The sequence below is a fragment of the Gavia stellata genome, unplaced genomic scaffold, assembly GCF_030936135.1.
Source record: "Gavia stellata isolate bGavSte3 unplaced genomic scaffold, bGavSte3.hap2 HAP2_SCAFFOLD_79, whole genome shotgun sequence".
In the NCBI taxonomy this organism is placed as follows: domain Eukaryota; kingdom Metazoa; phylum Chordata; class Aves; order Gaviiformes; family Gaviidae; genus Gavia; species Gavia stellata.
The window spans coordinates 143,207-170,597 of record NW_026776334.1 but is presented as its reverse complement, the minus strand read 5'-3'; the positions used below and the strand labels follow the sequence as shown (position 1 = coordinate 170,597).

At 50.6% G+C, this 27,391-nt stretch overlaps 2 protein-coding genes across 2 annotated transcripts; one reads left to right on the top strand and one right to left on the bottom strand.

Moving 5' to 3' along the window:
- Window positions 1-2,573: 2,573 nt before the first annotated feature.
- Window positions 2,574-6,946, bottom strand: LOC132320921 (ubiquitin carboxyl-terminal hydrolase 42-like). Its single transcript, XM_059834562.1, has 11 exons — window positions 6,760-6,946; window positions 6,216-6,314; window positions 6,026-6,122; window positions 5,811-5,878; window positions 5,586-5,656; window positions 5,283-5,365; window positions 4,942-5,053; window positions 4,467-4,607; window positions 4,148-4,248; window positions 3,236-3,374; window positions 2,574-2,933 (listed from the first exon to the last, which is right to left on the bottom strand). Exons 1-11 carry the CDS (start codon window positions 6,944-6,946, stop codon window positions 2,574-2,576), a joined length of 1,458 nt encoding a protein of 485 aa, XP_059690545.1.
- A 5,020-nt stretch (window positions 6,947-11,966) lies between these two features.
- Window positions 11,967-13,663, top strand: LOC132320920 (E3 ubiquitin-protein ligase ARIH1-like). The gene is given in 1 exon segment (XM_059834561.1): window positions 11,967-13,663. A coding segment is annotated over 1 exon segment (1,530 nt). The 3' UTR covers window positions 13,497-13,663.
- The last annotated feature ends 13,728 nt before the right edge of the window (window positions 13,664-27,391 follow it).

Genomic DNA, 27,391 nt, shown 5'->3' with positions numbered 1-27,391 from the left:
AAAAGCCTTCCGGTTTTATTTTCCTCTAGTTTTGATTCTGTTGCCTGAGTTACCTGAGGGGACAAAGCCTAGGAGAAAAAATGTCAAAAAATTCCTCTAAAAACACAGAGGGATAGAAGCCACTTCAGGCTCATTTTTGACTAAAATGAATTGTCTATCACTAGTCAGTGGCATTACTGAGCTGATGCATACTTCATAAACACATAAATGGATTGAATTTATGTTAGGTATTTGTGGTTCTATGACAAGGATTTGAAACTGACCTCCTAAATGGAATTTTTTTTTAATGAATTAGTAGTCATTGACAAGATTCCACATAATGTCAGGGGAGGGAATGACTTCACACAACCTATCAGAGAGATACTGTAATTTCCACAGAGCTAGTGGCAATTAATAAATCAAAGCAATAAGGTCAAGATTGACTCCTGAAACCATTTGTGCTGGTTTTGGCTGGGATGGGGTTAACTTTCTTCATAGCAGCTAGTATGGGGCTGTGTTTTGGATTGTATGGGGCTGTGTTTTGGATTTGGGCTGGAAACAATGTTGATAAAGCAGGAATGTTTTAGTTACTGCTGAGCAGGGCTCACACAGCACCAAGGCCTTTTCTGCTCCTCACCCCACCCCGCCGGTGAGTGGGCTGGGGGTGCACGGGAAGTTGGGAGGGGACACAGCCGGGACAGCTGACCCCAACTGACCAAAGGGATATTCCAGACCATATGACATCATGCTCAGTATATAAAGCCGGGGGAGGAAGAAGGAAGGTGGGGACATTCGGAGTAATGGCGTTTGTCTTCCCGAGCAACCGCTACGCGTGATAGAGCCCTGCTTCCCTGCAGATAGCTGAACACCTGCCTGCCGACGGGAAGGGGTGAATGAATTCCTTCTTTTGCTTTGCTTCTCCGCGCGGTGTTTTTTGCTCTACCTATTAAACTGTCTTTATCTCAGCCCACGAGCTTTCTCGCTTTTACTCTTCTGATTCTCTCCCCCACCCCACCTGGGGGGAGTGAGTGAGCGGCTGTGTGGTGCCTAGTTGCCAGCTGGGCTTAAACCACGACACCATGTCCAGAGGGCTGTGGAACATCTCCAAGGACAGAGACTCCACAAGCTCCCTGGGCAGCCTGTGCCTGTGCTCGTCTGCCGCACAGCACCCTTTGCACTTCCCCTTGTTGAACTGCATGAGGTCCCTGTCAGCCCATCTCTCCAGCCTGCCCAGGTCCCTCGGGATGGCAGCACAACCCCCCGGCCTAAGCGCCACTCCCGGTCTGGTGTCATCTGGCAATTGCTGAGGGTGCACTCTGCCCGTCACCCAGACCATTCGTTATGGAAGATGTTAAACGGGATCGGAACTGGTCCTGACCCCTGGGCAACACCACTTGTTCCTGGCCTCCAACTAGACTTGGTGCCACTGAGCAGCACCTCAGGGCCTGGCCGTTCAGCCTGTTTCAGCCCCGCTCGCTGTCGGCTCATCCAGCCCAGTTCCAATCGAGTGACTTGAAGTCCGTATTTAAAAAGAAGAGATTGCAAGATGGGCATATGCAAGCACACTGCTTTCAAAATCCCATGACATAAATTCCTAGGACTGGGTATTTCCACCAATTGCCCCAAAACCTCTAGAGAAGGAAACGCCTCACAAATTACAAATGCAAGGCCAACAGGTGTTTTTAATTCTGGCTTTGGCTTTTCTGCCTGTTGGTTCCAAGGGAGTGTTATTTTTGCAAGGCGATCCCAAAAGCTGAACACAGATTAAAGCTCTTCCTCGAGGGACCTGTGGGCAGGCAGGCCAGCTGGCAGAGCTGCCCGAGTCTCTGGAAGGTCTCTCTGAGCTCTCCCTGGCCAGAGGCAACACTGGGAGGAGGCACAGGGTGGGCTGCTGCTGCCCTTTCTGCAGCTTGGTCCCTGCTGGGGGCAGTTTTAGTGCTTCCTGGGTTCTTCCTCCTCTTCCTCTCCAGCATTGCACAAGTCAGATGCAGTGCTCCTCCCTCATCCAGGGTCGCAATCCACCCCCAGCACCACAGCAGCACCCCGAGTCTTTGTCCGATGTGCATCTCTGGGGTGCTGAAACCCTCCTCCTCCTCTTCCCTGCTGAGGGGTCATAGTCTGGTGTCCACAAACCGGCTTTGGTGATCACAGCCCCGCCATGGGGATCTGCTTCGCTCTCTGTGCCTCAGCTGAGCTTGCTCCCGAGCAGCCCTGGGTGCAGGACCCAGCTGAGAGCTGGCATTGGAGAGCCCTGGAGCTGCATCATCCCTTGGGGCTTGGTCACAACATGGAGAACTTGCTCTCCCCCTCCTCCTCCTCCTTGCTGTGCGGCGATAGTCCACGATCTCCAAAAAACGGCTGCGGAGATCATAGCCCCGCCGCAGGGATCTGCTATGCTCTCTCTGCATTGGCAGGGTTTGCTCCCGAGCAGCACTGGCTGCGGGAGCCAGCTGGGAGCTGCCGTTGGAGGGCCCTGGAGCTGCGTCATCCCTGGGAGCGTGGTCATGACTTGGAGGACTAGTTGTCTTCCTCCTCCTCCCGGTTGAGTGGTCATAGTCCGTGGTGTCCACGAACCAGCTGCGGAGATCTTTTCCTCACTGCGGGGATCTGCTGCGGGCCCTCTCCCTGGCACCATGCCTCTGGCAGCGGGAAGAGGGGCTGAAACCGTGCTCCTCTTTGTTGCGGTCTTCTCGCACGGTGCGCAGCGCACGGTCAAACGGTTGACAGCAGACTGGGCACGCAGCTTTCCTTCTGGACACCAGCCTTATACAGGCGCAGGAGAAGCGATGCAAGCAGAAGCCCACGTAGGAGGCGATGCTGAGCCTGCCTGGCCAGAAGGGCCACAGCCAGCCTGCAGATGCCTCCCGGGCACCTGCCCACATCAGGTGGCTGGCACCGGCTGTTGCGGAGGAGCTGCTGTTCGCTGGAGAGTCCTCCATGCCCACTGGCATGTCCTGCAAAGAGAGCTGTGAAAAGGTCCTGCCCTTTCCTCCCGAAAGGACCAGAAGAGTGGGGAAACCCCAGAAGCCGTGGGAGGGGACAGCTAAGGGCCTCCCAGAGGCTCTCCTGGAGGGCTGCAAACGCAGAAGGGCCAAAGACAGACAAACGGGATGGATCTAGGTGGGATGCTTTGAGAGGGAGCAGCGTTGTGGCCGTGAAGAAAGCTGCGGTGTGGGAGGGAAGAGAGAGCAATGCCAGGATTCCAGAAAGAAATCCATTGTCCACTTGGTGCCCTGTCCCACCTCCCCAGAGTTACCTTAGTCTGATGAGGCAGACCCTGTGCTCCCACAGAAGCCAGCTGCTTGCTGCCAGCCCACCACCAACTGAGGGAGGAACGGGCACGTGGTGGTGCCGGCGAGGAAGAAGCCCCTTCTCCAATTTTCAAATCAGAGCGCCTGGAGAAAAAAAAGAGTCATCTCTGTTTAGGGCTGTTCTTGCAGCCTTCTCTGGGGTTCAGTCATTTTCTTGGAGTGGTTTCTATGACAGAGAGAAGGCACAACCAAGACTACAAGTGGGAAATTCGATTGGGGTCTTCCCACCAGGTCTGCCTCTGTCAGAGCAAGTCCTCATCTTCATACCCCCTACGGCCTCCGTTTCATAGAATCATAGAATGGTTTGGGTTGGAAGGGACCTTAAAGGCCATCTAGTTCCAACTCTCCTGCCACGGCCAGGGACACCTTCCACTAGACCGGGTCGCTCAAAGCCCCGTCCAACCTGGCCTTGAACACTTCCAGGGAGGGCGCAGCCACAGCTTCTCTGGGCAACCTCTTCCAGCGTCTCACCACCCTCACAGTAAAGAATTCCTTCCCAACAGCTAATTGAAATCTTCCCTCTTTCAGTTTAAAACAATTACCCCTCATCCCATCACTACAGTCCCTGATGAAGAGTCCCTCCCCGCCTTTCCTGTAGGCCCCCTTTAAGTCCTCTTCTCTACATTAGCCAGCTGCAGACGACAGACAAGTAGCAGTTTATAGCAGGGCAGGAGCCTAAAGCCCAGCAAGGGAAGAGAAGGACTGACGTGGGGTAGTTCAGATTTGACAGCACTGAATGATGCAAGTAGTAACTGTCTCCGATGCCAGAAAGAGAAACACTCGGGAGGGTGAGAAGAAAAACAGCAAAGCCAGGAAAAGGAAACGTATGCTGAACACAGTTTGCTGCTTGTTATTACCTGACATAAAACAGTAAATAGGCTTGCTGCCTGAGAACCGTGTCGATGCCACAACCATCCACAGACGTATCGTTCATCTCATACCACAGTCCATTGCTGGCCTGCAAAGAAAGGCATCGATATCTGGAGATGAACAGCATAGCTTCTCCACAAAAACACAGGCAGAAAACTACAGAACCAAGAGGATGCCAAAACAAATCCAGTCCACCCCCTAAGTAGACCTTCTTCCCCAAAACCTTGGCTGCCAGTAACACTGCCGTGAAAGTTTGTCTTCCCCAGCACACATATTTCCCCAGCTAGGAAGGAAGTTGCTCTTTACCTTTATGTAGCAGAAATAGTGTCCTGCATTACAGCTGCCACCGCTATGCACCAGGACAGCATATAAGGCATAGAGGAGCGGTTCTCCAGCTGTCTGAGATGTGTATGGCCGAAGATCCAAGTACTCGGGATACTCCACAATCTACGGAGAGACCAAGAGAGCTCAGAAATGATCCTGAAATACTACATGGAATAGCCTTCCAAGACTGAAGGCTAGAGGTGTGTAAATACATCTTTTTGGCTCATGAACACCATGTTTTCCCTAAAGCAACACGTCATGGTTTGGGTGCCAGGAAACGGTTCTCGGCCAAAGCAGCTCTGTCGGAGAGGAGTACGTGCTTGTCTTCCCACGGGAACACTCGTCTCCCCGGAAGGGAACCGGAAAAACCCAACATGAACAGCTTGGGAAAGAGCGCACTGCTTTGGCAAATCTCCCGCTCCAGGAAGAGAAAGCTGCACTCCAACTGCGTACGCACCTTGCTGATCTTCCCGCCGGTGAAATCTTCAAACCTTTTCAGACACACCGTGAGAACCCTGGGCGCACAATGGACTGTAAACCTCTTGGAGGCAGCAACCATCTTGTCACACCTTGAAACCAAGCACAGAGCCAAGTGCTGAAATGCACCCTAGCCTCCCCCAAGAAGGCCAGACAAGCGCTCATGCGTCACACATCCTTAGGCTATTTTAAGGCCATACGAAAAAACGCTGCGTCTCATGATGGTGCATTAAACCTACGTGAAAAGACGACTTATGCTCCATGACATGCAGCACCTGCACGCAGGGTCTAGCATTAATGTGTTGTTAGGAATCGTCTTACTTGCTACATCTAAAGCAGCTTTCGCCATCCAGCTGCTCAGGTTTCACAAAGTCCTCCAGAGCTTCCGTGACAGATGAGGCTGCCTGGGGGAGGGAGAAAGGAGAGCACTGAGCTGCGGGAAATGCCCTCACCCAAACGCTTGTTGAGTTGACAAGAAGGCCTGGCTTCCACAGGCCGTTCCACCTCCCACCCACCACCAAGCTCTCTTGTGTTTGCACTATACATTTCTAAGCCAAATGCGTTGGTTTTGGAAAGCTTCAGGGGCTTCGGGATGTCTTGAAGCACAATTACAAACCCTCTTACTTTTATAGCCAAAGGAATATCCAGGAAGGCCTCGTAGGAATCGGAAACCGCTTTGCAGCTCAAGCACGTGACTGCAAGGCAAATCAAAATGCTCAGCGATAGGGGAAGTTGACTGGCTGTGCCGTTTTCCGTCCTTCCTACGCCAGTCACACCATCAGCTGTTTATCACAGGCAGGCAGAAGGGCACAGACAATTCCAGGGAGAGCAATAGCTGTGGAAAAGTACCTCTGGATCTCAGAAAGCCCCCAAATATTTGATGGACGACGGTAGTTGCTTGAGAAGAGATGTCCAAGCTGGAAATAAATGGTAAGGCAGAGAGTTATGTCCTCTGAGAGTTTTGCTTGTTCTGAAAGCCCTGGGCGTACGTTTTCCTTGATGGGAGTACATCACGGAGTCCAAAGGGCTCGGGAGCATCGAGGAGGTAATTTGCTTGTGCTTACTCGCTGCTGCCACTCAGGCAAGCTCTCTGCATGGCATCGACAGTATAGCGTAAGAACTCGTGGGCGTCTTCCTGCATGCCAAGCTGGAAATGGTCTCCTATTACTAAGAGAGAAGAAGTTAGTGGCTGTCTCCTACAAGGAGGGAAGAAAACCTGTAAAAGCACCTGACATGACTTACATGTGAGGACACTGATGACAGCGCTAGGCTGGATGGCACTGACTGAGGAACACAGGACCTTGTTAACGTGCGCTTCCATTACGCACATCATGCAGAAGCCTGCCTGACGACCTGAAGAGGGAGGGAGGGAAGCAAGTTCCTCAGGTTAGCCAAATATCCATAGCGATGGGAAACCTAATGGAGATCTTGAAGTTCTAAGAACAGTCTCCACCCTTCTTCTCCCAAGGTGCAATGTCCCAACAAGCCCAGGATGCTTTAGTGCCTAGAAAACTTTCTTCCGAGGGATGCTAAACTGACAAAAGTCTTCTGTGCAATAAGCAAAGAGAGCTTAACTTGCAGGAATAGGGACCGAGACCCGAGGCTGTAAAGAGGTGCCTTTCTGAAGTGGAACACACCGAGATATGACAAGAGGCTTCCAGGCTTGAGTGGTTCAAAGGACACCAACTCAGGGCGTTGACAAAGAAGGGCTGCTTTTCTCCTAAATCAAATTCCAGATTCCAGGAATCCTCGGGGAGTGACCATCAGATTGACACGAGATGTTCCTAAAAGTACTCACACGACCGGCTGTGCTCACGAGAGAGCAGGTAGTTGGCCAGAGGGGCTGTGTACGTCAGGCACTGCAGGACAGAGTTGAGGAAGCACGTATTGCCCAGGTTGAGGAGTCCCGCTCCAGCTCCCTGTCGTTGCTGCCAGTCCATGCAAATCTTCTCCGGGGGAAAGAGGATCCTTTCTGGTGGAGCCATTCCCTCGGCAATGACTGCAGGGAAATGACATTTGAGAAGAGATGAGAACATATTGTTGCACAAAAACATATTTAGAAGTCGAGTTCTCTACGGGGCACCCAGGAAAACCAGCTCTAACCTCCAACACAGAAACACTGGGGGAAGCCTAACACTGCCATTGAAATTTACTGGTCAAGAAAGAGTTTTGGAAAACAGTCTGTCCCCCTGCTTGCGTTGCCAAAAGTCCAACAAACCCACGCTGTGCCTCAGGCTACCTTCCTTTCCCTCTGGAGACTTGAATTGGATTATCGGGTCAAGTCTTCCCTTTTCCTGGTTGTAACTTGATGAAAAGAAGCAAGTCCCTAGCACAGACGGTAACCCTCCTGATGCCAGACCTTTCTACGAGCAATGTCATCTTTCCAAGTCTTGTACAGAGTGGCAGAGGAGTGATAAAACGTGTTTTCCCGTGTCTAATCGAAAACACCTGGGTAAGTCTGGCTGCTCTCAGGAGACGCGCCAGAATTCACACTAGGTTGTCAGCACATCAACATCCAGGGATGGAGCGCCAGCCACCTCCGTTGCCTTTGGGGATTCACAAAGTCCAAGCCTGCTGCTGAAGCCGTTACTCACAGGAGTCGTTCCCCGTTGCGGCCATCGGTCCTCTCAGGAATGGAGAGGAGAGCTCTGGATGACAAAGCGTGTCAGGACACGCTCCAGAAAGAGAAGATCAGTGCCAGTCCTGTCACCTGATTGCAAAGAAATAATTGTAGCCCAACACAATGATTTTAAAAAAACCCCCAATGAAAGGCACAGAACAGCATCCGCCATCACAAGTGTTTCAGTGGGCCCTGTAGCTGCTGCAGAGCTGCAGGCTGATGGCCCCACTGTCCTTGTCACAGGATTCCAACTGACAGCAGTTCCCAAGACCCTTTTGGAATACTGCATTGCGTGTCACCTTCTCTGAAGAGGACCTGCTGCTGACCTGGGGCCAGCGTTAGCAGCAGAGGCCTCTGACTCTCCAGCCCACACTTGCCCACCTTCTATGCGGGAGCAACGGGCTTCCGGATGCTACTTTAACAGCTACCTTTGCCGTGCTCCTTTTCTGTCTCACTTCCTACCCCATCAGCCAGGGTGGGCTTCTTGTAATTCTAGGCTCAGCCCAACGCCTCAGGCTACACTGCCATCTCCCACTCACCTATCCTGGGATATGGTAAAGAAATAACAATTAGCAAATAGGAACTCTACCCATAGCCCATATCTGGACAGCCTTTAGAGGTGTGATAGCTCAGCCTAGAGCTCGGAAGGTATAGACCAGCCTATAATTTTATCCCGTATCTACCTACTCTATGGTCTCTCCTGAAAGTCAAATCGTAATTACCTTTGAAGGAGGATGGAAGTTGAGGAGAAGTGGGCAGTAAACGACAAATGGTTGGAACCAAGTAGGCACGCAAGTAGCAAAAGAAGGAGCCGAGTTATCCCGAAGGCCAGCCCAGCCCAACTAGCTTTCACTGGCCGTCTTTTCAGGATCCCAAGCCCTGGCCAGGTGAGCTCACAAGCACTGGGTGGGTGCCGCATCACTGCCCCTTTGTGACACGGGGACACATGGGGGCGTGTCCCCTAGAGGCCATGGGGCCACACGGCTGCCACAGCCCGTGGACCTCCCGCAGCTGGCAGCCTCTGGGCTTCCCCATGCGCTGCTGGTGAAGGACTGTTCATCCGCCAGCAGAGCTCCAGCCTCTTCATGGAGCCGCACCAGCCGGGTGAATAAAAACCTGCCCAGGGCTGTAAGCATGCCTGTTCACGGCTTTGGCTGGCACCTTTGGGTTGCTGAGGGTTTCTTTCCCACTCTTCCCAGGTACAGGAATGTGTCCGGGAGACTGGCGTAGCAAAGCACCTGGTCTCTTACAGGTTCATTTCCAATGACTTTTATGGGCCCCCTGCAAGATGCAGCCACGGGCTGACTCTGAACCAGCGCTACCGAAGAAACGCCTTCAGCACCTGCGCTGGGTGCACCTTGGCTGGCTGACAGGCCCCCACCCAGCTGCTCTCCCACCCTGGAGCTCCAAGAAGCCTTCGTGGGCGGCTTTTTAGCATCAGGTTTAATTCCTTGGCCTGCTCGCAGGGCAGTGAGTATTGCTCCTGCCCCGACGAGGCAGCTGGTTCTTATTCCTGCCCCACTTGAACTGGCCGGTTTGGCTCTTGCCCCGCCTGGGCCATCTAGTTCTCCCCAGTCCTACTCGGGGAAGTTAGTCGTACTCCTGCTCAGCTCAGGGCACTTAGTTTGACTGCTGCTCCACTCCAGGAGGCTTTTTTCTTTTTATCCTCCACTTGGGACATCCAGTTTGGCCACAGCCTTGCTCGGGTGGCTTTTTTTCATCTTGTCCCTCTCGGGATGGCTGTGGTTTCTTCTCGTTTTGGCTCATTTTGCCCCTTCCCCGCACGGGGTGCCTGGATTTACTCCTGCTCCGCCCAGGTAACTCTTTACACCCCTACCCAAGTCGGGGTGGCTAGCTTGGCTCCTGCTTCACTTGGGGCAATTAGTTTTGTCCCTGTCCTGCTCAGGGCATCTCGTTTTGCCCCTGCCACTGCCCTGCTCAGAGCGGCCATTTTTGGCCCTACCACAGCAGGACCGCTGGGGCTCCAGCACCATTTCCCTGGGACCAGCCACCAGCCGAGTGCTGTATTTAACTGTCACACCACAACCTGGCCTTCCAGGACAAAGTCAGCTTGGCATCCAGGCCTCCTCTAGCACCGCTCCTCCAGCTGGCATCTGACGTCCCCTCACTACAAGAAGGACATTGAGGTGCTGGAGCGTGTCCAGAGAAGGGCAACGAAGCTGGTGAGGGGTCTGGAGCACAAGTCTGATGAGGAGCGGCTGAGGGAGCTGGGGGTGTTCAGTCTGGAGAAGAGGAGGCTGAGGGGAGACCTTATCACTCTCTACAATTACCTGAAAGGAGGTTGCAGAGAGGTGGGTGTTGGCCTCCTCTCCCAAGTGACGAGTGACAGGACTAGAGGAAATGGCCTCAAGTTGCGCCAGGGGAGATACAGTCTGGATATTAGGAAGAATTTCTTTACTGAGAGAGTGGTGAGACACTGGAATAAACTGCCCAGGGAGGTGGTGGAGTCACCCTCCCTGGAGGTGTTCAAGGAACGTGTGGATGAGGCATTGTGGGACATGGTTTAATGGGCATGGTGGCGTTTGTTGGTTCATGGTTGGACTTGATGATCTTACAGGTCTTTTCCAACCTTAGTGATTCTGTGATTCTGTGATTCATAGGTGCAGTTACTTCACTGCTGAGCTCATTACGGGGTCAGGCCTCGGGAGCTGGCGGTGCCCAATGCCGGCCAGGGAAGCAGAGGATCCTGGCAGCTGGATGTCGAGCAGGGCACGCCTCTGCAGCCCGCACCTCACTCACACGCTCCAGCTACAGCTTGGGCAGCATGGTGTTCATTGCCCTTCACAAAATGCCACGGCAGGCGGGCTTGATGGGCTGAACGTGGCTGAAGGATGCCTGTGCCCCAAGAGGCTCCTTTTATGGAAGGCATCTTGTCTGTATGATGATGTGGCCAGAGTTTTTTTCTTATTTGACTTTTTAATATTATTCCTCTGAGGCTGCCTGGGGAAAAAGAAAAGAAAAAAAAGGAAAGATTAAAAAAAATCATATATTTCACTGCTGTTCTTACTAAAGGCAACAAGGAGCCTGACCAGAATCAGCTGCCAGGGCTTCCAGGCTCTAGGGAGTTCTGGCAGACCTGTGCAGACCATGTCTGCCTTCGTTAGACATTATTGATGTTGGAAACACACACTTGCAAAGCTGTCTGCAGACTTGATCCATTGCCCATCCCGGTGGTATCTAACAGTGCTTGAACCAAGATAAACAAAAAAAAGAAGTGCTCTGACTTGGCGGTCTTTGTTCACTCCAAAAGCTGCTGCAGCGTTCCAAAGCTTGACGCTTTGCGACAGTCTTTCTTCTTCCAGAATAAACACTCTCTGGGTGGAATTCAAACACTAGTTGGGTCACCTGAGGAGGATCTTCTTGGCCAAGAAGTTTTGTCACCTCTGTAGCTCTCTGCAAGTTCAGAGCACAGAAGGAGACCCAACTAGTCTGTGATGCTCCTGTCAGGCACCGCAAACTGTTCACTGGCACCGCTACAACCCAATGACTTTGCTAGACACAGGGGTGACCGTACAGCCGAGGAGAGGATCTGCCTCATGGCTGTCACTGCCTGCTCCTTTGCAGCATCCTTAACGTTTCACTCCAGCACCTCGGTAACGCCTCCCATGCCGTGGGGATGGAGCATGGAGGAGTGATCCGCAACAGGGCAGCAGGAGGGGGCTGCTCTTCAGCCCTCTTTCGAGACTCCTCCTTTCCACCTCTTTGGCCTGGTTTCCAGGTGCTGCTCTCAATCTCGATGTGCTCGCAGGAGGTGGAGCGTCAGCGCCTGAAGATGTGTAGTAGCCTCCGGGCTGCCTGATCTGCCTTATGCGTTCTCCCTCTTCGATGACCTTGTCTGCTGGCTGCAGCAGGGCTGCTGGCAAAGTGCATGGTGGAAGGACAACAGTCCTGCCTCGCCCTGCCCAGCGATGGGGTAAGGACAGCAGATGCTGAACACATTCACCCAGGAAAACTCTTCCGCCCTCCTGCTGCCCCCAGCCTGTCCCCCTGCTGTCCCTCGCCATCCGACCCAGGTCACCAGCGGCCTCGAGCCTAACCTGCTACTTGGGCCCTGCATTGCTGCCGTCCCAGCACTTAAGAAAGGCAATTAACAATTGCGCTTCTGACTGGGACGCCCTGCTCCTAACCCCTGGTAATATGGTTAGCACAAGGAAGGCCATTTCATGAGGCAAATGGCCGTGCTCTTTGACTGAGCTGGTCACGTATCAGTCCCCTTTCCCCTCCTCATCAGGCCCTGAAGGTCCTGTGCACCAGGCAGACGACTTCTCCCCCTCCCTATCGCCTCAAGGTTCCTGGGCGCCAGGCTGACTTCTTCCCTCCTTACCGGCCTTGAAGGTCCCAGGCACCTGGCCAACCAGCTTGTGATGACCCCGTCACAGAACAGGGAAGCGCAGCAGCACACAGAGCACCGCCTATCAAATCAAGCAGCGCTTTTCCCCTCGTCTCCTCCAAGGGCTAATTTGTGGAGGCCGGGCCCCGGCGGCGGCGGCGGCGGCCCCGAGCAGGAGGAGGATTATCGCAACGAGGTGCTGACGGCCGAGCAGATCCTGCAGCACATGGTGGAGTGCATCCGCGAGGTCAACGAGGTCATCCAGAAGCCAGCGACTATTACTCGAATACCGCTTAGCCATTTCAACTGGGATAAAGAGAAGCTGATGGAGAGGTACTTCGATGGCAACTTGGAGAAGCTCTTTGCAGAGTGTCATGTAATTAATCCAAGTAAAAAGTCTCGAACGTGCCAGATGAACACAAGGTCATCAGCCCAGGATATGCCTTGTCAGATCTGCTATCTGAACTACCCAAACTCGTACTTTACTGGCCTAGAGTGTGGACACAAGTTCTGTATGCAGTGCTGGAGTGAATATTTAACTACCAAAATAATGGAGGAAGGCATGGGACAGACCATTTCACGCCCTGCTCATGGCTGTGATATCTTAGTTGATGACAATACAGTTATGCGTCTGATCACAGATTCTAAGGTTAAATTAAAGTACCAGCATTTAATAACCAATAGTTTTGTAGAGTGTAATCGCCTGTTAAAATGGTGTCCTGCCCCAGATTGCCACCACGTTGTTAAAGTCCAATATCCTGATGCTAAACCTGTTCGCTGCAAATGTGGATGTCAGTTTTGCTTTAACTGCGGTGAAAACTGGCATGATCCTGTTAAATGCAAGTGGTTAAAGAAATGGATTAAGAAGTGTGATGATGACAGTGAAACTTCTAATTGGATTGCAGCAAACACAAAGGAATGCCCGAAATGCCACGTCACCATCGAGAAGGATGGGGGCTGTAACCACATGGTCTGTCGGAACCAGAACTGCAAAGCAGAGTTCTGCTGGGTGTGTCTGGGCCCCTGGGAGCCCCACGGATCTGCCTGGTACAACTGTAATCGCTACAATGAGGATGATGCAAAGGCAGCAAGGGATGCACAGGAGCGATCCAGAGCAGCCCTGCAGAGGTACCTGTTCTACTGCAACTGCTATATGAACCACATGCAGAGCCTGCGCTTTGAGCACAAGCTCTATGCTCAGGTGAAGCAGAAAATGGAGGAGATGCAGCAGCACAACATGTCGTGGATCGAGGTGCAGTTCCTGAAGAAAGCAGTCGACGTCCTCTGCCAGTGTCGTGCCACACTCATGTACACTTACGTCTTTGCCTTCTACCTCAAAAAGAATAATCAGTCCATTATCTTTGAGAACAACCAAGCAGACTTAGAGAATGCTACAGAGGTGCTTTCTGGGTAGCTTGAGCGAGATATATCCCAAGATTCGCTGCAAGACATAAAGCAGAAAGTACAGGATAAGTACAGATACTGCGAGAGTCGACGAAGGGTTTTGTTGCAGCACGTGCACGAAGGCTACGAGAAGGACCTGTGGGAGTACATTGAGGACTGAGACTGGCCCCGCATAAAATGAACTCTGAAACCTTTGCCATCTAGAGTGCTCGTGCGATTCAAATAAAACACACACAAGGCGCTACGCCTGTTACACCGCTGGTCTGTAGTACTGGGATTCTGTTTTGTTAACAGAAAATTTAAGTAAATTATATTGTAATAAAGACAAAAAAGGTATTTAAAAAAAAAAACAAAAAAAACCAGGGGAGATACAGACTGGATATTAGGAAAAATTTCTTTACTGAGAGAGTGGTAACACAGTGGAATAGACTGCCCAGGGAGGTAGTGGAGTCACCCTCCCTGGAGGTATTCAAGGAGCGTGTGGACGTGGCATTGTGGGACGTGGCTGGATGGGCATGGTTTTGTGTGGTGTGGGTGGTCTTTTGTGTGGTGTGGTGTGCGGGTTTTTGGGGTTTTTTGGGGGGTTTTTGTTGTTGTTGTTGTTGTTGTTGTTGTTTTTTTGTAATGGTTGGACTCGATGATCTTACAGGTCTTTTCCAACCTTAGTGATTCTGTGATTCTGTGAAATGACAAATGGCACCTTCCCCTCCTGCGGGGCAGAGGTTTTCTGCCTTGAGACAACACATAAAATTGTAGGGGAATGGTGTGAACCTCACAGAGTCACCTGGCTCTTCCACCTGCTCTATAGACCCAAAACTAACAGCACTTAATAACAACACGTTAATAATGGGCAGGTACCCACTGGATGCCCAGTGGAATGAGCTCATTTTCCTGCTCTCTCCAACCCACAAACCCTTTAAAAGCCTCACTGCCAGCCTGTCGTTTCTCCCCCGTTGACACAAGAAAAGGCCATATGGCAACCCGTTTCTAAATGGGGAATCCCTTTCTCTGTCACTGAGTCCCAGGCACCCAACCAGCCAGGCTGTGATGACCCCGTCTCAGAGACTTAACAGGAGGACAAACAGGAGGAGGAGAAAAAGAAGGAAGACAAACAGGATCAACTGGTGGATGGCAGGAGGCGGAGGAAGGGGAGGAAGAGGACGAGGAACATCACAGAAAAAGAATGAGAACAAGGAGAAGGAGAGAAAGAGAAGAAGGAAGAGGAAGAACATGAGGAGGAGCAAGAGGAGGAGGAAGAAGAGGTGGAGGAGGAATGCAAGGAACAGTCAGAAGAGGAACAGGTGGCACAGGACTAGGAGCAGGAGGAAAACCAGGAAGAGAAGAAGGATGAGCCAGAGGAGGCACAGAAGATAGAGGAACAAGATACAGAACAGGAGGAGGAAGACAAGCACCTCTTTCCAGCAATGAAAGCTGTTGCTGGCCCTCACCTTCCCTTGGCAGCCCTTTCAAAGCCCCATCAACGCTGGGGCTTTTCATTTTCCTGGCCACTTCATGGTCCCAACACAATGTCCCACTCTGGCCAGAGCCCAGCTCCAAAAGGACACCAAAGCACTGGCTTGGTTGATGCAGCTTTAATTTTCCATTTTCCCAAGGAGAGCTTCACCTCTCCCTGGCTTTGCAGGGCCAACAGCACAGCGCCCTGGTCCATCCCGATGCCGGTCGCTTCCTTAGAGAACTGACGATCAGCACAGTCTGAGCTCCCAGCGAAGAGACCAAGGGCTCGACGTCTTCCTCCAAGGGATTGAGGGCTCCGACAGAAAGACATGGAGCAGAGATGAAACGCCCGTGTCTGCAGAGACGAAACGCCCGTGTCTGCAGAGATGAAACCCCTGTGCCTGCAGAGACCCCCAGGCATCCCCTCCAGAGCACGCCAGCCCACTCGTCTCTTTCCCTGGCCAGGAGGAGCAGGTGAGACCAACAGATCAGCTGGAACCGGCTGCTCCAAATGCCTCTGAGATGTTCCTCTGCCCATGAGACGTTTCCCTGGAGCAGGGCCAGGCATGGCAGGACCCTGCCAGGCTCTGTCCCCTGCCCCACCACCCCTGGCTGCTGACCGGTCACGCACCAGCTCCAAGTGCTGGCCCCCATCCCCCAGCACAATAAAGTTGGCTGCTCATCTCATCTGACCTGGAAGATCCCACGCTCATTTGACAGTCATCCCCCTCTGCCTTTCTCGAGGGGCAGCGTTAGGGGACGGGACTGGGGGGTTGTCTTCTCCCCCGGGGTTGGCAGCAACTTCCCCAGACCTGCCTCCCTTCAGCTGGCCTGGGCCAGCTGCCCAGCACCTTGGCCACATGCTTCAGGCCTTGCTGGCCCCAGGAGGCTGCTGCTCAGTGCCACTCCACAGCAGCGCTTTCTCCCGATGCGATGTTCACACGCACCCCCTGAGCCCCGTCTGCACCCGCGGTCTCTGCCCCTTCCCCACTACCCTGCAACAGCTCTTCCCCTCCTCCGGGCACAGCTCCGCCATCCCCCCGGGCACTCCCTGCCCGGGGAGGACAGCCTTGCCCAGGATGCCCTGACTGGGCCCCAGCGCCCTGGCAAGTCCCAGGGAGCGGTGGTAGCGCAGCTGGGCTGGTGGTGAGGCTGCTGTTGGACGTTGGCCACCCCGGGCTCCCTGCTGCAGCCGCCATTCCCTGTCCTGGACAAGTTGGGGGGGCCCAGCCCAGGGGCTGCCCCTGCTGCCATGGCGTGGCCTCAGCCCACCAGGCTCAAGCGGCTGCGCCCCGCTGGGGCTGGGCAGTGCTGCCAGTTTTGGAGGGAGCTGCCTGATCTGCGGAAAGGTGCCCGGTTTGGGGCTGTTTCTGCATTTGGCAGCTCTTTCTGGACTTGGGGGACCATTCACAGGTTTAAGGTGTGCTCCTGGGCTCGGGGGTGTTTGTGAGTTTGGAGGCTGCAAACAGCTTTTGGGGTGTGCGTCTGCGTCTGGTGCGTTCTGCCAATTTGAGGGGAAACCTCAGGGTTTGGGAGTGTTGCTCTGTCAGGTGCGCGCTGCCAGGTTTCGGGGGTGCTGCCGGGTGTGGGGTGCACCTGGCTTTAGGGTTTCTTCCTGGATTTGGGCAATGCTACCAGGTCTAAGGGTTATTTCGGGTTTGGGGGTGCCACTGGGTGGAAAGCTGTTGAAAGCAGCACCTGCTCTGCTGGAAACAAGCCCTGTCCCTGCAGCAGTGCCAGCAGTGCATCTCAAAAAGTGCTTGGCACCGGTGTGGTCACACTGCGCTCCCTGGTTGCTTCTGTCAGCAGCTCGGGCACCCGGCTGGCCACCCTTGAGAGGAGCTGGGGTGCCACCCTCAGATGTTTTTAACTTGCCCCATTTGAGGTGAAATCGTGTCTGAGTACTTCATGATCGTACACACCGTGCTGTCTGCTCTGCCTCGCTAGTAAATGATGTGTTTCTGTTTGGAGTTCAGTTGCCTTAGTCCTTCTTTTGAACCTCTGATGCAGATCACTCAGGGCCATTGATCGAGGCTGATGTTTGCATTGTGCTGCTGTTTTGCTCGGCTGTGCTGCAGGAGAGAGGCCGGGCAGCACTGCTCCACTGCTAGCTGCTGGGGTAGCTGTGGAGGAAAGAGGATTTAAAAAATCCCTTCCCAAGTCCAGCTGAAGCTCAGGAGGTTTTCTGCCAGGGGAGCTGCCGTGGCACTTACATCACTTGGCAAGGTCTCTAAATTTTCTTGGGTTGACCTTCGTGTCTGCTCTCTAGGAGATTGTTGGCAAACACTGAATTTGCGCAGCCTGTGCTCCTGTTGAATTGTCTTGTTGCTTTTTGTCACAAAGCGGTTTGTCAGACAACTGCCTTGTGAACGAAGCTTCCAGTGGTGGTTCGCTGTCTGGATATTCCGAAACAGGAGAAGGACATAAGTTGACATTTTTAAGCTGGATGGAAACAGCAACTTGACTTTATTAAATGTCTTGGCACAGCTCCGATCAGCCTCTGACCTTAGCTCTGACAGCAGCCTCTGCCTTCTAGTGATACTGGCTAAGATCACGAATCGTTAGTCTCCTGCTAGGTTTTCACCTGCAAACACTTCTGTGTACTTCTTCCTGCACCTGCTTTTGTCCCTGTAAAACCACCAGCTGGTCTCTGGGTCTTTTGCTTTGTAGTCAATGATCTTCTTCTGCAGTTCAGTTCATCTGCATTTCTCTCTTCTCTCTCACTCCCTCTCTCTTTTGGATAGCTGAATAATCTAATAACCTGTTAAAGAGAAGATTAACCAGGTGCCTCTTCCTGTATTCAAGAACACAGTGTAGGAGGGAAAGGCAGAGGTGTCTCATGAGGAGACATGCAAAAACGCAAGGTGACGGGCAGTTTCAGCCGTGCTTGGCGGCAGTGGTTGCTGTAGCCCTGCGCTAGCTCCGTGCTTCTAGCTCAAACTGGGTGCAAAGACTGCCTGTGAGTTTCTGGCTTGGTTCTGCCCGTGCCTTTGGTTGGTGTGGGGTCTGTGGGGCTGCCTGGAGTGTGGCTTCATGCCCTGCCTGCTAGGCTGATTTGTCTGCTTTGGGAAGATTTTGAGCTGTTGGATAGGCGGGACTGAGAGCAGGGAAGGCATCTGGCTTTGGGCTCTTGTGTGATTTCGTTAGTGCAAGGACGCTGACTACTTTTTGGGTTATCCCTGTGGTTCAGTCCAGGTACATCAGCTTCCGAGAAAGGGAGAAGTCTAACGGCAGCATCCTCCCCAGCAAGTTTTGTTCTAGGCATCTGTCTGTCTGATGTCCACTGAAAATAGCTCTTGGCCCTCTCTGCTCTTGGCGAGCTAGGGTTGTGCTGGGGGCAGGCAAAGTGGGGCACGTTACTTTGCCATGAGCTCTCCTGTCAGCGTGCCTGGCGTTTTGGTTTTCAGTATTTCTAATTCCTTTGCCTGGTGATTAATGACTGGAAAGCATGGAAGTTTGCTGGAATGGTCTCCCTCTCCTTCCTCCCGTCCACCCTTCTCCCTGGACTCAGCTCTTTGGTAGAGAGCCCCGTAGCAGTCAAATAGGCCTTGAAAACAACATTTGCCATATGAGAGCAACTTTTAAGGTACGGTATCTGGTCTTTCGAGGCCTAAGTTCCTCCCAGGGGAGCCCGCTGCAGACATCTCTCTCTCTCTCGATCACGCTCTCAGCAGCAGGACGGAGCAGTGACTTTCCCCCCTTTGCCCCCCTGGGGCAGCTGTCCCAAGCGCCTGACAGGCAAACTGCCCAGCCTGTGTGCGGCAGCGGCGTGTCGAGCAGCGCCGGGCCGAGGGGCAGCCGAGGCGGGAGAGCGACCCTGCGCTCAGCAGGATCAGGCCGCTCTCTCCTCTGCCGCCATGAGCAGCGCTGGCAGGACGAGCCTCCCCTGCCCGGCCTCTGGCTCGGCTGCACCCGGCAGCCAGGAAGGCTGGGAAGAGGGAAATGGGTTTGAGCTGCCCTTACCACGGGTGTCCTCAACCAGTGCCACACCGGTGGGAACTGCTTTAGGCTGGGGAGCGGGGCCCCCCCGCTGCCCCCGGCCCGTCCCTCACACCTTTCTCCTCAGGCTGCTCAGCCTCTGCCCCCTCCAGCCCCACCCCAGGTGGCTGTGACTGACAGGCCACCTCGGCTCTGCTGATTGGCTCAGCCGTGGCCAATGGCGTGGCTGTTGCCGGGCGGGCAGGGGCAGCCTGGGCCTCTCCTCACAGAGCCGCCCTGTGCCCCCTCACAGGCGAGCAGGGCCTGACCTGGGCAAGGTTGATGTCATTTGTTGCCAAGTAAAAAGGGAGCAGGAGAGCAGCAACAAAAGCAAAGGAAACCAGCTTCCCCCAGCCCCGCTCTTCCCAGGCTCAGCCTCACTCCTCCCTTCCCGACTCCTCGGCCCCTTCTCCCCCCCGAGCGACGCATGGCGACGGGGAAGGGGGCTGCGGGTGGCCCACAGCGCCTCATCTCTGCTGCCCCTTCCTCCTCGCGCTCCTCCCCGGCCCCCTCCGGGCCCCACGGGCCACAGCTCCGCCCAGAGAACCTGCTGCCTCCTGGGCTCCTCTGCGGGGGCCGCAGCTCCTGCCAGGAGCCTGCTCCGGCCTGGGCTCTCCATGGGCTGCATCATTCCCAGTCCACACTGGATCCCCTGGCCCCCTCCCAGGACAGACTGGGATCATTCCCAGTCCCAACTGGATCCCCTGGCCCCCTCCCAGGACAGACTGGGATCATTCCCAGTCCACACTGGATCCCATGGCCCCCTCCCAGGACAGACTGGGATCATTCCCAGTCCCAACTGGATCCCCTGGCCCCCTCCCAGGACAGACTGGGATCATTCCCAGTCCACACTGGATCCCCTGGCCCCCTCCCAGGACAGACTGCGATCATTCCCAGTCCAAACTGGATCCCCTGGCCCCCTCCCAGGACAGACTGGGATCATTCCCAGTCCACACTGGATCCCCTGGCCCCCTCCCAGTACAGATTGGGATCATTCCCAGTCCAAACTGGATCCCCTGGCCCCCTCCCAGGACAGACTGGGATCATTCCCAGTCCAAACTGGATCCCATGGCCCCCTCCCAAGACAGACTGGGCCCTGTCCCAGTCCAAACTGGATCCCCCGGCCCCCTCCCAAGACAGACTGGGCCCTGTCCCTTTCCAGACTGGATCCCCTGGTTCTCTACCAGTACAGACAGGGAGCATTCCCAGTCCAAACTGGATCCCCTGGCCCCCTCCCAGGACAGACTGGAATCATTCCTAGTCCAAACTGGGTCCCCTGGCCCCCTCCCAGGACAGACTGGGATCATTCCCAGCCCAAACTGGATCCCCTGGCCCCCTCCCAGGACAGACTGGAATCATTCCTAGTCCAAACTGGGTCCCCTGGCCCCCTCCCAGGACAGACTGGGATCATCCCAGTCCCAACTGGATCCCCTGGCCCCCTCCCAGGACAGACTGCACCCTGTCCCAGTCCAAACTGGATCCCCTGGCCCCCTCCCAGGACAGATTGGGATCATTCCCAGTCCAAACTGGATCCCCTGGCCCCCTCCCAGGACAGACTGGGATCATTCCCAGTCCAAACTGGATCCCCCAGCCCTTTCCCAGGACAGACTCGGATCATTCCCAGTCCAAAATGGATCCCCTGGCCCCCTCCCAGTACAGACTGGGCCCTGTCCCAGTACACACTGGATCCCCTGGCCCCCTCCCAGGACAGACTGGGGTGATTCCAAAGTTTGACCTACGTCCAGTGAGGTTAGCAAGGGGTTAAAGCGCGGTGTGTAAGTACAGCTCCCCAAATCATCCATCTGGAGTAGTGGCTACATGTGTGGTTGTGGTGTTTGGGGGTACTGCAAGGGTATTGGGTTGTAAGTGTTCTGGATGTACGTGATAGAAATTGTGACAACTCCTTTTGGTGCATAAATGCGTCATGTTGTCCTGGTAGCATCTCTTAAACGGATGGACTTCTTCCTGCCAACTAAACAATGTATTCAAAATTCATGTCAGATATGTACTGCCATGTAAACCACAGAAATACTGTTGGTTTTTTTAGAGCGCTTTTGCTAATGATGAAAAGCAACTTCCGGGCTCCTGAATTAAAGGACAAAATGAAATGGCAAGTACTTTTCTGTTTCAGTAGATAATGATCATGTATTTCACTGGGCAATTGATTCTCAGATTTACCACTTCCTTTTACAGGTCCAATAGTTTCCATCATTCTGTGGAAATGGTACTTAGGAAAAAATCCTAAAAAAAGACCGACAGCTGAAAAGTTACTACGGGTATAAATTTATGCATGGGATTTTTTTTAAGTTCTAAAATTAAAATATGCTTAATATGAGCGGTTGGAATTTTAATCTGTGTTTTTCCTTCTGTCTTTCAGCATCCTTTTTGTTACCCAGCCATTAAATCCAAGTCTTGCTATTGAACTTTTGGATAAAATGAATAATCCTGAGCATTCCACTTACCGTGATTTTGATGACGATGATCCTGAGGTAGGAATACATTTTAATCACGAATCAGATTAAGTTTTCGTTTGCCGACAAAACTAAATGCTTATGATTTCTTGAGCCACAGAATGTTTTGTGATCTGGGACCAGGCTCAAGGGTTGCTTTTACTTTTGATTGTGCTGCTCTGTCACATGTACAGGCCCTTAGCAAAACTCATTATATTTGGGGGAGAGACACTCAAAGAGAAAGAGATGAAAACACTTTAAAATTTTGTTTGTGGTTGTCCTTCAACAATTTTGCAGCAGTATGTGTGGACTGCTTCTCCAGTCCCGAGTTCTGTCGTGCATTCTTGAATGAAGGGTTAAATCACTGACGGTCCCTGGCTGAGACACTACTGTGATACATAAAATCTTTACTTGCATAGTTTTAGTTATTCCTTGAGCAGAACTGATAATAGGGTGTTTCAAGATATGTAACTCCCTTCCTGATAAGATCAAATGGGCCTTGAGGTAGCTCGTCAACATTCCGAGGCCAAAGGATGGATAAGCCAATCCCATGACTATGTACGGACAAAGGAAGCCCGAAGTTCAACTAGCAGACAGTGTGAAGAAGACTATGAATGACCACCGGAGGGTAAAAAGACCCTAACCCTAATTTTACTGCGCATGCTTGGACTATGCAAATGAATTCCAGGAACTCATCCACATAAGACCAGATAAGACCAGCCTTTGTAGAAATCTGATGAATATGTATGATTTTTCTGTATATGAACTTGTTACCGAAAATCGTAACCAAGAAAACTCTCCAAACCAAATGATAGTTTAGAAAGCCGACATTGGTTTATTGCAGCGCTGGGTGCATGGGGGATCCTTCCTCCTAGCATGCACACCGGCTTGAAATCATGACAGGTATTTAAACAGTTAACAAAGTTAGTTACGCCTTCTGGTCCCACCCCGTAGCTAACTATTGGTTAGGATCTTTCTTACTTCATCTTAAAGATACAGTTCCCTTTTAATTCACTACGCATGCCCAGAGAGTAGGGGGCTTATTTGGGTTGGGGGCTTTTCTAGCTAGGAGGTGTGGTTTTTAACAGTATAATGAGGTAGGTCAGCCTTAGGGCACCCATTTGGGGCATTTCACTGACTTGGCTGTTTGGCCAAGTCTCAAGTTTGCATATCGGCCATTATCAGTAGACCCAGAGGCTATATCAGGTGCTAGGTCTACTTTTGTCTCCAGGTAGACAACATTAACATAACCCAATAGAGCTAATCGCCACAGCCAGCCTGTTTCCGGGGAAACTAATGCATATTTCAGTTTGTGCGAGGCAGTATCATCTTAACTCATCTGTACAAAGTTTGCACAAAGGGATCTGGGTTTTTTGTATGCTAACTAATTTGTTTAAGTCTTTGGTATCAAACTGAGGTGCTTTGCTAACCTGTTGGAGCACTCGTGGTGGACAAATCCCCAGTGCTGCCCAGTGCTGTATTAAAGAATGCCTGCTTCATAACAAACTAGTTGTTATTGAGTTATTCATCTCGGAAAACCGTCCCGATCGCGGGCTCGGTACCGACTTTGTTGTTTCATTCTGCTTTCTGTTTCTTTGTGGAATTATGTTTCCATTCATCTGCAAAGCAAGCATTCCTAAAAATCGTGTTCTACCTCTGTAGAACTTGTTCTTTAGTTCCTCATTTGCTTTCTTATGAGAAGGAGAGAACGATCCTGTAGTTGTTTTTGTCAAGCGGTTTGGTATGTGTTTCTTGCAGATTCTATTTTCTATCTTGGAAGAGTCTGAAACTCCATTTCACCTACGGTTTTGTCAGAGACAAAGTTTCTGACTTTCTGCTTTAACAGCTGGGAAGAAACAGCACGCTTATGTAAGATGATAAGCGGTGCAGGACTGAAGTGTTTCATAAACAAGAGAAAACAGATATTCTGTTACTGCATCCTGTCTTCATACTTAACTGTATGTTAGTGAAGACTTTCCAACTATCAATACCGTTAAACTGAGAGGCCAAAAAGGAAATGTTACCTGAGCAAAGACAAATGCTGGCCAGCATTGTCTTTACTTGCTCAAATCCAGTGTTTTAAAAACCCTTGTCTTGAAGGTGAGGACACTCTACAGATAAGATGTCTCCAAATAATTCTAACTTTCATGTACAAAAACATACATGCAATCTTTATTTTTAGCTTCCGCTTGATTTCTGTCTGTCTTTGTTGCTATTATGCTAAAGAAACCTGCTAAAAACCAGGTACACAATACTGGGTTTCAAGTGAATATATTTTGGTATCGAAGTATTTTATTGTTCACTTCTAGCCTCTGGTAGTGCCTCATAGGATTCATTCGACAAGTAGAAATGGGAGAGGAGAAAAGACACGCTCTGAAATAAACTGTAAGCATGTGTACTATGACAACATTAACTATTCTTAAAATAATCATTGATATTCACTTATTTCAACTCGTATTCTGCATAGCTGACGTATATAGAAACAGTTTTAGTGATATTCAGGAAAAGAAAAACTTATGCTGTTTCACTTACGGATATAGTTTCTAGACGACTATGCAAAAGAAACATTAGTGTAAAACATTTGAATACCCCTTTTGTCAGCACTTCAGCAAATCTCACTATTGCTTCATCTTAACGGAACAGGACGCAACCTGAGCTCTTCTGAGAGCTGGCTGGTATCGCTTCATACGCCACTGCAGCAGGGATATTCAGAGTGATGCCAGATTGTGCTAGGTAGCAGAATGGCAGAGGAAGATTTTTCTGCCTTAATTTAGTCTCTTGTTGTGGTTTTTGCTTTTGAACTGAAACAGTCCTGTAGAAATCAGGAAAGGAGGTGGTTGATCGCTGGCCATTAAAAGCAGACTCCATCCCCCAAACTGTGGTCATTCTTTTGCTTGAATTAAATCAGAGCAGTACTTGGAGCTTTAGTTGTCTTTTCTGAAGCTAAAATTGTGGGAAGGAGTGTTAAAGAGCGTCTGCCAAAGAGCTTTCCTAGAAGGTGCGATAAGATCTCTCCAAACTTCATTCACGGCTCTTTAGTGCTATTGAATCGCCCCGAAGAACGTGTTTTCTCTAAATTACATCTGTATTGTTGCTCTAAAGAGGGCACTTCACGGCCTTGTTTGCTGAATGGGTTTCCTCATCCTTCCTAATGAGTAGGTGGGGCAAGTGGCGATCGTGCTGCCTTTGTGATGGAAGAGTACTTTCTGTGCCCCTTAGTTTCCAGCAGGCACAAGTTGGGGGTGTGCCTGTGTCAGAAGTTTCCATCAGTGGGGCTGTGATGCACTCATTAAACGGCATTTGTCTTTTTTGTTAGCCTTTGGAGCTGAATTGGGTCTAATTACAGTCCAGCTTAGATTCTTGTTTTCCTTTTCTCCTCTGTAGTTGGTCAAGTAAAATTTGGTGCACCCTTGAGGAAAGAGACAGAGCCACATCGTGAGTTTGTGAGTTATGTGATAAATGACTCAACCCCAAATAGGATTGCAATTAAAGTTTACAATTTATTAAACGAATAAAGGCAAGCAAACAGCGCTGGGTGCGCCGGGAGTCTCTGCTCCACCAAGACGCACACCGTACAGTTCTTGTTTTCGGTTTATATTTCTCTTGCTGCTACATATTCATAGGAAAGGTTGGTCTTTGTAAATGAATTAGGTGTCGTCCCCCCCCATATGTGACGTGTAGCATGATTTGGGTGGAGAGACGAGTGCTATAGTCATATATGTTTAGCATGACCTCTATAATCTTCATTAGCATATGCAGGGTGTGAGTTGTAATATGCATTTCACAGGTAATGAAGCAAAGGTCAGTTATCGGACACGAAGCCTTTTCGAAGAACAAAGGACCTCTCACATTCCTGTTATTTTACTGTCTTTGCTGACCATAAGCAGGGCTATCCTGCCTCCACAGGGCCCCCTCCTTATCTGCACCCTGTGTTAGCCAGGTGAGTCTCCACTCCCCCGGGTCGCACAAGAGATAGCAAGGGCAGTCTTAACAGCTCTTTGTGCACAGGAATCCCACCTCATTATCCAAACTCCACATTATCCACCCCATGACTATAGTCACTCGGATCGAAATCCAAATCACACTCGCATAAAATCGCTTTTGGGGGTATCCCTCACATTAGACTTCTTTTGCTTAATACTATGCGGTTAGCAACAAAACCAGTTTTGGAATATTTGTCAGGCAACCCTTGCAAGATACAAGAACTATATACATTAACCACTCTGTGTCTCTTAGGCTTATGGTTAACAAGGGTATGTAGGACAGAAAGTCACATTTCATCATGCGGCCCTAGCATTGTTCCATATCGACACGAATCAGATGAACACATTTCACAATCCCCCATTTTTTTTTTTTTTTTTTTATGGTATTGATTCGTGTTTTCGTTTCCAATCGAGTCAACACTTGCCGAATTGGTATCAATTTTGGATCTTCTTTTGTTTTTATTATGATTAGGGAATGGGTTTTTTCTTTCCCTAGTTCTGGGTCAACAGGTACCGCAGATATTTGCATTCATTGTATAACCGAGTGTATTAGTCTGGTAAAACAAGGTATTAAACATGGAATTATTAACAATCCTCCACATATTCCCAGTACCACTATCCCAATTTTAGTAAGCCAATCACCGCCTGTAAAGTCTCTCCATAATTCTCCTAGATTGATTCCATTCCAAGTTTGAACTGGAACATGTGCAATTTTCTTCATTTCTTTTACAAGTTCATTTACAGCTTTTCCTTCATCATCAATCTCTAAGCAACAATTACTAAGGTTAAATTTTCCACAGACTCCTTCACTTTGTTCTAGCAAATAATCCAAAGCTAAGCGATTTTGATACAAAGCAGTTCTCGTCTTGGTATTTTGCTTTGCAATTAATCGAAGTGCATCTTCAGTTTTATTTATAACTATTTCTAATACAGCTTGTAACCTAATTATTCTATTAAGCATATATATTGTGGTCCTGTAGCTCCAGGATCCGTCTTCTGCCCACGTAGCTGGATCATAGTAGGCAATGATTCTCTCAGGGGGCCATTCGTTATCTCTTCAATGTCCGATTTGTAAGTTCCGTTTATGACGCTTTTTTCTTAGCTCATCAGCTTCAGCATACACTGGGACTCCTAATCGCTCTCCCCGATTTATGGGTAACAGGAAAAAACTGGGTCTTAGAGTTCCTAATACACAGGATCCTGCCCAATTCTCTGGTAAATATGCATAGGCTAGTTTGCCACAAATCCAATAATGTCCTTCAGGAGTTGGCCAGCCCTTTGGTATGTTTGTTCTATTGGTCCAATTCTTAAATTGATTATTCTTTTCCAGTGGGCTTCCCCATTTATCCCAGCGCTTCTGAGTTTCATTTCATAGGTAACCTCCTTCACACTCTAGGTTACCTACTTGTCTTCCTTTGTTTTTTAGATTTTGCCAACAACTCCTTCCAATTATACTCGTTTGGAGTACCCATTGTTGTTTCCTATTACCCTTTCTTACTGTTTTCCATACTTGGGGATTGCTTATGTTGTTCTCCATAGCCTCCCATGGCCATCGTTCACCTTGATTTGTTTCACCACAAACATAACAATTAGTTATATTCAATGACTTAGCAATGTTTTCAGCAAGATTCACAAATAGATTTTTAGCAACTGTGGGAATTTCGTATTTCACTCCTGTTTCTATTTCATGATAAAATGAGTTGAATAACAGTCTATGTTGCACTGATTCTTTTGTCCTTTCTTTGATTTCAATATTAATAACTACACCTGGGTCTTTTCCAGGTCCATATATCTTAAGTCCAATTTTGGTTACTTTTTTCTGTTTCCAAATTTCTAAATTTATGAGAGTTAAATTTACCAGATTGTAGGTACGGGTTGTACAATTACTGTCTGTTTGCATCCTTGTGATTGAAGCTTGTAAATTCCCACATTGATTATCATATCCCCAACCTGCAGTATCCTAATATACACAGGACCATCCCCTTCTGCATAGAGCATACTGGGTTTGGTTATGAATGCAGTTTCCTATTTTCTGGTCTTTACAGTCATAGACCGTATGATACATCAAGGTTTGGGAGCTTATCCGTCCCTTTCTAGTAGTTACTATACATTGACTGCAGTTGTTTGCCGTAGTCTGGGTTTAGGATCTCACCCCAAGTAGAACTAGAAGAGGTCCGGTAAGGGCCATA